The sequence below is a fragment of the Magallana gigas genome, chromosome 8 (assembly GCF_963853765.1).
Source record: "Magallana gigas chromosome 8, xbMagGiga1.1, whole genome shotgun sequence".
NCBI classification, from domain to species: domain Eukaryota; kingdom Metazoa; phylum Mollusca; class Bivalvia; order Ostreida; family Ostreidae; genus Magallana; species Magallana gigas.
In genome coordinates this window covers 36,733,097-36,745,241 of record NC_088860.1, presented here as the reverse complement: position 1 = coordinate 36,745,241, position 12,145 = coordinate 36,733,097, and the positions used below count along the sequence as shown (strand labels likewise).

Here is a 12,145-nt window from a genome sequence, read left to right as displayed (position 1 = left end):
TTTGAAATGTAATTAATTACAAAACATCAACAATTTTGTCAATTACTTGCAATAACAATCACATAGATTTTCTCAAATGGAATTAATTACTATTACTTACTTTGGCAAATATAATTAAATATATTTTAATTACTTGTAATATAATGAGAACAAATACATGTATAAACAGCATAAAACTTTATTCATGGTAATGTTTTTAAAGGTTTGCATTTATTGTAATTATCATTTAAAGATTTTGCTTTAAAATTTATATATAAACTTTATAATTGGTATTAAATTCAGTGTCATTGGGTTCATGTTTGATTCTAAACAGTGATATGTTTGAAAGAGAAAGTCTAAAGCATATCAAGGATTGATAGAAGTAAATTTATCATTCATAGTATATTGACTGCCAGTGGAATCACTTCATCATTGTTTTGCAACGAATAAAATATAGCTAATTTTAGTAATAGTCTTCAGGTTTTTATTTTGAATATCGACTGAAGATATACCTTTAACGTTAATTTTATTCGTTACCATGGCACTCCCGTTCAGACCACACCGCCCATTAACTGTAAAGGAAGCATTTGTCAATTATCTGAAACTTTGATTTATCACATAATAATGAGCAATTAAGTTCCTTTCCAAATATTTGCAACAAACGCAATTTTTATAGCCAATTAAAACATTTTAAAATTAGGTTGGGATATCCTTTATAGCAACAATATTCTTTTTAAATATCCATTTTTTAATATTGCTTACTGAGAGAAAAATTTTAAAACGTTATCAATGATCGATTATAAAAGATCATCTTTTTAATTGTGTGTCAAAACTCTACAACAGTAAATATTTCGAATAAAAGTGACCAATGAAGTATGTTTTTTTTAGTTTCCATGCAATAGAATACTTAAAGATTAATTTACATTGACTTATTGAGACTTTAAATCAAGATCAATCTTTTTTTTTGAATAGTGTCAAAACTCTACAACAGCAAATATTTCGAATAAAAGTGAACAATGAAATATGTTTTTTTTAGTTTCCATGCAATAGAAAACTAAAAGATTAATTTACATTGACTTATTGTGACTTTAAATCAAGAAAGACAACTTTTGCTTGTTACTACGGGCCGCCAGAAGGCGGACCGTTATTTGATATACATTAAGATATTGTAACTGCGTTTCGGCGGGATAGTTTTATTTTTTATAGAATTAATATCAGGCTAATTTGAATAAATTAAAAGTAAATTTGTATGTAGAAATGTTGTATGCCTTTAAAATATTTTTTAGTCTTAATCGTACATATAGTGTATGTCATAGACTGTGGTGTTGGGTGCATTTTTATCGAGAATAAATTCTATTCGGAAAATTTCGGAGTTTTTCATTCTTTTCAAGACAATGTATCGAGATAGGTATACAGAACATACTTAAGACCTGAAACAGTAAAGACCTGAATTACATGACATTTTATATAAATGATATATAAATGATATATTTCTGCGTCAAATAAAATGATTTTATATGTGTATTTATTATATTTCCATGTGAAATGTGGTCGAAAAATATCATGAAATGACATCCCTATTAATTATTTACAAAAAAAAAATGAAATACCAGAAAATTTAAAATGACCTGCAAATATGAGCTGACTTCATCATTTATTTTAAATTCTTTTGAGAACCTCATGCAATTACTTAACAATGATTATCTTTATGAAGTGAAGTATAGATAAGATTTATTATTCCATAGAGGAAAAAAAATACCCGCCTTATTTTTTACCTTTAAAGTCGTGCAGTTTCTACCGGATGAGCATGATCTTATATATGTACCTTTAGAATAGATCAATTTCTTTTTTATCATGTGGTCCCTAGAAATCACATAAACTAAATTAAATTAAATGCATTAATTTTTAATTCAATACAATGCAACAAAAATAAAAAAGGTTTGAAATACATAATCTCCAAGAGAATAATGATGAGCTGAACTTTGTAATTGAACAATGAACAAAATGAATGTGTTCGCCATTACTTCATAATATGGCAATGGTCATACAATAACCGTTAGAAATGCTTACAGTAACGAACTCGATTCTTAAGAATAAAAGTAAAATGTTAAACTTCAAAACTTAATATTAAAATTAACCATCAAAATTAGTACAGCCAATTCGTTATTTTCTTTTTTATGGTGTTTTTTGTGTAAATAACCAATGATGATTCATACAACATTCATATTTTTTTCAGCCCCTTTGATACTAGCGTAAATGTTTTCTTGTCCTTTTTTAAAACATAAAAATGTATTAAATATAGTTATCGTTACTTAGTTCTTTGTCAACAACAAATCAGAGAGAGAGAGAGAGAGAGAGAGAGAGAGAGAGAGAGAGAGAGAGAGAGAGAGAGAGAGAGATGCACCGATTGTTTGTAGTATTATTTTGAAAAAAGGAGTGTATGATTTTATACAAAATGTGAAGAAAATTGTACATAACATAAATAATGTGCAAATAAAAAATGAAAGCAAAATTGGAAATAGTTGTGGCAATCATCTATTTATCAAAGACCTTAAACTAGTATCGTATATCAGGTTTTTCCATGCCATGTTTTTTTTTCGCGAATAAGAACCTAGAACGGTATATAAAATTTACGCGAATCGAATTTTCACTATCTCGAAGTCATAGTGAAAATAAAATTCTCGATTGTTTAAACCTGTGAAGTAGGAGGGAAAAAAGTATCAAAATTGTCACTCTTAATAATGTATCATTCGGATAATAAAACTATTACACGATTTTCTCAATGTAAAACAATTACCGATAATTATTTTTGGAGACGCAGACAGTCTTAGATCGATAGATCATGTACCGTTACATACACCATTAGCTCATTAGATATCGGTTTACAGTGACCGTTTAAATAAGCAGTCAATGGATTATTAAAAAACAACGAGGCTTGTAACAAACCTGTTATCTGTCGCTTGTCCTCCGATCTTGCTATATTCACACCTCTAACTAAACTAACTGACCACAGTTCACAGGTGCTGTAACTTATCCGTTTACTTTATAAGGTAAGAGAAAGAGCAAAACTTTGTATCAAATTTACGCTGAATTATTTTCCGCCATTCGGAAGACGTTGCCAATTTAACAAAGCGGAAAACAATATCTCAAACAATACTTTTTGAAAGTGATATTTTTAAGTTGGCAGATAATATCCACAGTAAATAAAAAGTTACAACAAAATGGGAGCCGTAAAGATGCATACCTACATTGTACTACTTCTCCCTGCTAGGAAAAGTAGCATGCTGGGTTGACCGAAATCTTGCTACTTACATAATTCAACAAAATTGAGTTGTTTTAAATTTAAATTAAATTTGACTTAGATAGATAGATAGATAGATAGATAGATAGATAGATAGATACATAGATAGATAGATAGATATATATATATATGCCAACGTTTTATTTAATGGTTAGTCTCACAATTTTTTAAACGTATTTCAATTAGTCTAAAAGTTAAACTCTTTAAACTGCATTCCAAAGAAGATGTAAAGAAACCTTTTATTTTTCGACTAGGTACTCATCATAAATCTATTACTATAAAATATTTATATATATGTGAAAATAATAAAACAAAGTTGCTTTGAATAAAGTTTATTTATCGTTGATGCTATGCACAATGTGTCATCAAGGAATAGAACCTTTGCGCTTATTTGACTTTTGATCAGTTATGCATTTCTTCCTGAATCTCGTTAACAGTCAATTCAAACGCATCTAGAAACGACAAGAAAGATCGTGTTCTCTCTTTAGTTTCGGCAGCAAGCTCTGGTGACCCCGAGACAGAATAATCAAAAACGCACTCCTGATCATCACCACACACCTCCACTGCATCCGCCGGGAGATCGGTAGGTGTCTCAAAGGCAGGAATAAAGCTAGGATTTTGGTAATTGCTGTACGTAGTCACATCTTTGTAAGTGAACAGTGACGCTTCCTCAGTTATCCTCCCTGAAAACACATTGAAATGTTGATTTAAAACCACTTTTGAGAAAGTGAAATATAAATGTAAATGTAAAGTGGTATTACATTTTAATCCAAAATTCTGATAAATTTCTTCCGAAGTTGAAGTTGATTGTAAGATATTATCCGATGGAGTTCGTAAATCGTTGCTTTGTTCACCATCAAAATCGCCCAATAGTCCTCTTAAATGTCCTAAAACAGTAAGACAGCTGTCTATCAAATTGTGTAATTCACAAAAATTGAGATTTGATCCATTTTACAATTAAATGATTGATCGTCCATTTAAGGGTGTATACGGACTTGAAAGATTTGATCAATTTTTGAGAACTTGCCTGTTAATGAACTGTTCCCAACCACTGGTATTATGTTCAGCACATTGGAACTTGCCGTTGTTTGAAATGCTATTCCAATGGTTGTAAATGAAATGAGATGACTCTTTTTTGTAGCACCCGAATCATTAATGTCAGGTGTGATTTGGAGCACAGACACACCTAAAAAGCGGGAAAAAATATTTTTAAAAACTTGTGCCTATTTAAAAGACACAAACCCGCATACAAGAACAAAACGTAAAGTTATAAATTTTTACGAAAATTTTATTTGCATTAAAATATTACCTTTAAAATGGTACGAAAGTGTTTCATCAAAAGCTAAGACATCACCATTAACTAACAGTTGAACAATACTTGTGGAGTCGAGACGGACTTCAACGACGGCTGAGTTACTTAGATGTTGAGATACAAAAGATGTACAAACGCTTGCGTCCTTAAAATTTCCTAAAAGAAAGGGACAACATACTGTAGATATATCGATGGATTAATGATTATCAATGGCTAACTTATGTCAAAAAGCACATTTAGTAATGTTGTTAATACCATTTTTATCACGGAATTGTTCAAATCGGATCTGGCTTTGGAAACTGTCGTCATTAGTTTTTAAATAGACAAATTCGCCTATACCATTAAAAGTGTATGTGTAACCATCAAGTGTAGTTAAATGGGGATCTCCGACAGTTAGAGCTGGAATATCAAAACACCATCATAGTAATATAAAACGTCTCTGTTGTGACATGTACATCGTACGAATACACGTCAACAGAACAAAAGATAATTGACTGCAAGAGCTCCTTCAACATTATATTTACCTGGTCTAGGTGGTTTATAATGTACACATGTGCTTTTTTGTCTGCGTTGTATGTAACGAGGACAAGTGGACGAGAACCTTGAAGATTTGGGTTTAATACCTTGCAAATAATGTTTGGAATATCGACAACAATATAAGAAAGGAAGTACATCGAAGTAAAAGTTAGCGATGAAAGGTTGGACGTCCTGGCCTCCTAGATAATGGTACCGCTGAAGAGTTCCACCTTCACCGTAACGAGAATCTATAAGCTTGTTGTCATTGTTGTAACAACACATATTGTCCATACCATTTGGTCTGTAATTGTAAATGACTCACATTGAATATACTAGTAGTACATGTAACTTTAGTTTTATAGGGGCATGGTCATGATATTCGTCAAAAATTATTTTTTTCGATTTTAATGTTTACAATGCTTCAGTAAGACATTTTAAATAGGCAACCAAAATTTGAGTGCCAAAGCTTTTGTTTACATTTTGAATGTTGAAGTGAAAAATTCCAGTTTCAATCCTAATAAATGTTTTAATCGTTAGGAACTGTTTATTTATGCTTAAAATGTAGAAGAAGATAGACATATCTGCTTGAAAAAGATTTTTACTAGTATATTGAACCTATGTAAACAAAAACAGGGCACGCGCTTTGTTTACATGACGAATAATTGTAAGCCGTGATCTTGCTTAAGACTCATCGACTGACACCCAAATGACATTTGATCATTAGAAATGCATTCCTAAAGCAATGTAAATAATAAAAACAGAAAAAATAATATTAGACAAAAATCTTGACCATGCCCCTTTAATATTAAGCTATAATTTTTTTCACAAATTTTGTTTTAAATACACACCCAAAGCTAATCAAATGCACACAGTGTTTCGCATCCTTTCTGTACAAACAGTTGCCAGTTTGTCGGCTAAACATGTTGCAATTTGGATCTGGCTGAAATCTTACACCATCCAGCAAAGCTTGGTCCAATGTGCACGGACAGGACGGAACACGATTTCGTAGCAGTGGAGGAAACTTTAAATCTTTTTTGAACCAGTCCACGCAAGATAGGTAAGCTTCTTCCTGCTGTAGAGCTAACGGAAATACATCAGACCAAATTCCTCTTCTAGGCCTGAAAATTGAGAATTGTTTTATTTGAAAAATTTCAAAATAAAATCTATAAACAGATAAAAGTGAAAGACATTTTGCGCCGTTTACGCTTTGCTTCTAAATATGAACAGTTTTCTATAAAGAAACGTAATGTTTTAGAATACCAGTTTTATTTTTCCCCATAGAAAAAAAACAAAGATCTCGATTTAGGCCAAACATTGATTTAAATTTTTTTTACAGGAATCTAAAAGTATCTTTTAGAAGAGCAAGAATAATTGATCTTCATAAAGATTTTAAATTCTCTTACTGATCATTTTTCACGGTTGCAGATGTCACCATAATGGCCAAGACATGTTTTTGTCCTTCCAAATAGATTTCCGTCCATTCTGCTGAACGATCCACTCCTTCTTGCAGAAGTTGACTCTCCCATGACAGATTTCCATTAGTGTCCTCCTGAGATGGACGACATAAAGATGGTTAACTTGAGTACAGCAAATAATAGGAAACAACCTTACAAGTATAAGAGGATACTCACAATCAAGGAAAAAAGATAAATGTCGACCGTATCATTATTCTGAAGTTCGGCCGCGTCCCTATCCCAGGAAATATTGTGATATCCAGAAAACCAATCTTCTGGGTCTTGTCTGAAGACTCTTTGCTTGCTGTCAGCTATATTAACTAAAATGAACATTCGTTCAAAACAGTTTAAAGGGTCTCAGTACTGGCGAGAAACTGCTCGATGGCGTTTTAATTCCACGGAGCAAAATAAGCATTATAAGTACCACTCGTGATGATTTCAACTGTCCGCTATAGAGAGAGATATTCTTTACATTCATCAATGGAATTAGAAAAATAAATTCTGCTTTTTTTGTTTAAAAATATTTGTACTTTTTACATTGATTCCTTACACAAATGTTTCCTAACTTATCAATTGAACAGTTCATTAGCAAGAGGCCAATTGGCCTTAACGGTCACCTGAGTAGCATATAACCCATACACAGACTTGTCGAGAAGTCTCATATATGCATTTAATTAATAAGGTTTCATTCTGGAGTAGAAAAAATATATATCTGTAATGACCACCTCCCTGCCTGAAATCTTTCAAAAAGAACTATGAAACTTATAATTTTGGCGAAAATCTTAAAGATCTGGTCTATAAAATCATGAATTCAGTTTTCCTTTCAGAACGTTGTACATCAATACATATCAAAACTGAAATCCTATGGAAACATTTCTAATCAACAAATACATTTTTTGTAGTAATTTTCTTTTGATATTTAAATTTGAATATAGTCAATATACAAAAAGTGTTAATTATGTCATGTGTGGAATTAATGGTAAATACATACGGACTGTGTAAGAATACCGAAGTGTCCTTGTTATGGTCTGATCCTGGTCCTTAATTTCTACGTCTATGATAATTTCCCCTGTAGTATTAAAGGCAGGGGTGATGCAGACTATGCTCAGCAAAGATTCCCTTTCACACATGTACTTAGTTGATCCAGAAAAACTAGCCATTATTGTTGCACTTGGGTCAATGCATGGGGTACTTAAGGTAATATGTTGACCTCCCAACATAGGCCCAGAGTTAGGGTTGATCGCCTGATTTTCTGTAACTGATTAAAAATGCATACAAAAGAAAATACTTATAAATTTCACTTTAATTTTATAACCAACGTTTGAAATGCTGAGAGCTGTTTTTGTTAAAATACTTCGATAAGAAGTATCTAAACAGAAATATTTTTTTCTTGGGACATACCATTGGCTATGTTTTCATCAAAATCGTTTAGCCTTTCATAAAATAAAGGAAAATTATGGGTTCTTACGCTCCACTTCGCATGGTTGTATAACTTCCGTTTTGTCAACTCCAAATACAAATACACCTGGATTTCCCACGTTCGACATTTCGTCAATATTCACGACATCCGGAGTTAACCCAACATTTACTTTGAAAAACTGTACCCCATCACCAGCATTGAATCCAACCTGTCACACATTTTGAAGTCAAGAGATCAGAAAAACAGTTTTTTTTTATTTATATCATGTAAAGAACAAAGTTTAGAGATATTTGTTGTCAACAAGTATGTCATTTTGTGACATTTAAAACGAAATAAATTTTTCAACCAGTATGATCTACGAGTATATCAATAAAAGAGCAAAATATTAACCAATTATCCAAATTAATTCATACTTGAGCTGGAATTCCACCCAATCCTGCAGTTCCACCAGAAGCTATTCCTGTTGTCCACTCTATATTACCATAATTGAATATCACGATAGAATGATTTCCATCTGATATTAACACTGCTTGAAAATCATTTCTCTAAAAATTCAAAACATAATAGTTTGCAGTTGGACTTAGATGTTAAAAATGAAAAAAATCTCAGTCTGAAACAAAAATCCTTCTGATTACCTTCAAGCAGGTTAACCGATAGCGACATCCAAAATATTGTACGTTTTGCCAGGTGGCAATGAGTATCCAGGATGCTTGAAATTCTTTGAATCTAGGAAAGTAGGTTTTCATGTCATCTACAGCTCGTTGTTTTATGGTTTCATTCGTTGTGATTCTAAACCAAACGCTCCCATTGGCATATTGCGCATATGTATCAGAATCAGCCCAGAAAGGACTTATCATGCTTTTATCGATTGGAAAATTTTGGGGGTAGTAACTATCATAACTGCTAGTTAGCGCAATAAATCCATTTTCGGCAACCTGTAAATATTTCAATATTGATTATATCTACTACACTTTATAGTTGAAATATGTACTTACGTTATAATTTCTATTGTGCATTTGTTCTGTACAGAGGAATCCATAAATTTCTATACCATTATAAAACTGTACAAAATTGTTCGACTAAAAAAAACACTGATAACAAGTGGACCATTGGGCCACATCGCTCACCTGAGCAACGATGGCTTTATATGGCTGTACAAAGGATATTGTGCCATATGGCCCCTCGGTAGAAAAACCAAAAAAGAATACCATAAAATAAACTGTATCCAAATTTTACACTTATTTTCCTACACTTAATCTTTGACATTGTACCCTTATGAAATACCATTTTTACCAAAAATAAGATCCTAAGTAAGATATAAAACTAAATTTTTGGTAGGGGTACACTGTTAACTCCAATTCCCTTTATTTTAGTTCTGCTCCCTCACTTTATAAAACGACCAATTTATATATGAGAATTTGCATATATATTGGTACATATTCATCTTCAACAACATTGTATTAGCTAGTTATTGTATTTTTATTTAAAAAATTCCTACATATGAAAGAAGAAAATTGTACCTCAAGGCGCTCAAATTAAGAACATTCAAAAATTTGATTGGCATTTTAAACGATTGCTGTTTACCAGGCGTGAACTCGTGCGACGTTGTATAACCTTAGTCACTTGATCGATAAATACACCTGAATGAGAAATGTTATCATGTGATATGTTAAAAAGCTATTACATGTATAATCAATGCATAGGCGTCGGAACTGGGTGGAGGGCGGGATCCCCCCCCCCACTTTTTTGGCAAAGTTAGACATTTTGCTTGTCAAGATTTCTGATTAGGTCTAGCCCCCCCCCCCCCCCAATGAGCCTCAGAATGCAATGTATTGACAGGCATATCGCATCCTTTATTTTCATCTTTATTCAAAATCAACATTAACAAATGGCTACAAATCAAGATGATTTTCCGCTGTAATTTTTTCCTTAAGAATAGCGATAATACATTTATCCCAGTAACAGTAATGTTTTAAACTGTTTTAAAGAGGTCGTTTATAATTAATTGTGTCTGAAAAACCATCAAAGTTGGTGGAGATTCATCGTATGAGGAGGGGGCCCCAAAAAGTTGTTACAGCATATCATCCTTGTAATTTTTCTGTACAAGTATTTAACGTTTAGTGAGACATTTCTAGTGTTAAATCAAAATTTCAGCGTCAACCGTAGAATTATAAGCAAGATACAGAACTCACAATTCTGCTTGGTTTGAGTCAATCTTTTGTTCACAAGAGTTTATTACATTCAACTTAAGATTTTTTAACTTCGTATTTCCTATTCAGAATGAACAAAAGCATGGCATCAGTTCTGTGAGCAAAGCTCTCTGTATCTTGCTTATAATTCGAAACTTGACACAGCTGTATATGGTTTGTAAAGAGAAAATTGTAAACAATTAAAACAGAAGAAACATGCACTAAAACAAAGGGCACAATTTAATTTTCATAATGTATATAAACCTATATATTTGTAGCAGCAAAAACAATCTCCGTTTAGACTGAAAATGCACAGCATCTTAACAAAACACGTTGCATTATAATCAACCATTACGTAGAGATCGTACCGAATAACCAATAGAATGTATAGTATTTATAATATGTTGTTAGTGTATCAGATTTTGCTCATTTTGCGCAGGTAAACAATTAACTGTCTGATTTACTGAAGTCTATATTTGATTCAATACGTAAAAATTCCAAAATACAGGCGATATTTCCCCTCAAGTTAAAAAACATAAACGAAATTCAAAACAACGTAAAACCACGGTCACGATTGAAAATGTCAGCGCATCGAAAGATTTAACCTCAATTCACTTCACGAAATCGGCACAAATATGTTTTGCATGTTTCAAGTATCCCTTCGTACGTAAACTGTTGCACAACAAGCAAATTCATCTTTGTCAGTTTGACCTGTTTGTCATGCGTCAACATTCAAACATGGCTGCTTTATACAAAGAACTTTGGTTTTCGATATGGAATACCGAACCCGAAGGTTAAAAACTGATTGACAACGATTATCTCTATTTTTATTTTCGTAAATTTCTCAAATTTGAAACAGAATTCGCCGACAATTTTTGCAATTTATATTTTCCTTTCCATAAGGATTCTTTATGCAAAATTACATTGAATTTGACTGAGTAGTTCTTGAGAAGAAGATTTTTTAAAATGCACCTCCCCCCTTTTTTCTAAAGTTTTAAGGTTTTCTCCGTTTTAAAAAAAGATCGGTCTTTCATTTCTGCAATTTATAATCACCTTTTAATAAGGATGCTTTGTGCCATATTTGGTTGAAACTGGTCGAGTGGTTTTAGAGAAGAAGTTCAAAATGTGAAAAGTTTACAGACGGACAGACATACGGACGACGGACAAAATGTGATCAGAATAGCTCACTTGAGCTTTCAGCTCAGGTGAGCTAAAAAGGGTATATGATTTTCTGACGGCTAAAGCTTCAACATATTTGCATGATTTAAAAAACATAATTTATTATATCAAATTATTGTTCATGGAATCTATTCAAATGCCATAACATCATCAATAGTCTGTAGATAAGTTGTATTTTGTGACTTCTTCAACTATGATCCGTACAATACTAAACTGTGACTTATATATGCCCTGGGTTTCTGTCTTTTGATGTTGTAAAATTGTCAAGATTATAAATAAAATCAATCAAACTTATTTTGACGTTTTGAGAAGTTCTTAATTACTCATTGCACAGTATTCTTTTTTTTTTTCTTATATGACAATGTTTTATGGTCTTATTGTTTAACTGAAATATACATCGTGTACATCGTATCTTTGAATTGTTATCATTAAAATGAGTTAGTAATCAGCAATTGACATCGATTTTACCGAAGAATTTTTTATGAGACCGTTTTAGTTTAAGGTTTCATAAGGTTAAGAAAAGCATCAAAGTTTATTACAAATATGAATATATTCTTTTAACCTTTACAAAGAATTCATCTTCTCAATGTGATTAATATAAACTTAAAATAGTCACGACCACAGAGCCCTTTTGAATTAGAGTCTGAAACGTCGAAGTACTTTTTTATTATGCAACCACAAAGATTTAAATAGAATATACTCACAGAACAATTGTGTCTATCAACATTGAAGAATGCAAAACTCGTTGGAAACTCGATTGATTGTGAAACTGCATCATCCCTTCTTGGCAACTTT

General features: G+C 32.0%; 1 protein-coding gene and 1 long non-coding RNA gene across 2 annotated transcripts; both read right to left on the bottom strand.

Moving 5' to 3' along the window:
• Window positions 1–3,596: 3,596 nt before the first annotated feature.
• LOC136270777 (uncharacterized) lies at window positions 3,597–4,169 on the bottom strand. The gene is made up of 2 exons (XR_010708638.1): window positions 4,042–4,169; window positions 3,597–3,963 (listed from the first exon to the last, which is right to left on the bottom strand). It is a non-coding gene; the product is annotated as an uncharacterized lncRNA (long non-coding RNA).
• Window positions 4,170–4,257: 88 nt separating this feature from the next.
• On the bottom strand, window positions 4,258–8,228 carry LOC117689989 (sushi domain-containing protein 2-like). The gene is made up of 9 exons (XM_066070043.1): window positions 8,031–8,228; window positions 7,554–7,820; window positions 6,740–6,882; window positions 6,512–6,657; window positions 5,957–6,226; window positions 5,117–5,409; window positions 4,848–4,991; window positions 4,590–4,748; window positions 4,258–4,466 (listed from the first exon to the last, which is right to left on the bottom strand). Exons 1-9 carry the CDS (start codon window positions 8,107–8,109, stop codon window positions 4,258–4,260), a joined length of 1,710 nt encoding a protein of 569 aa, XP_065926115.1. The 5' UTR covers window positions 8,110–8,228.
• Window positions 8,229–12,145: the final 3,917 nt, after the last annotated feature.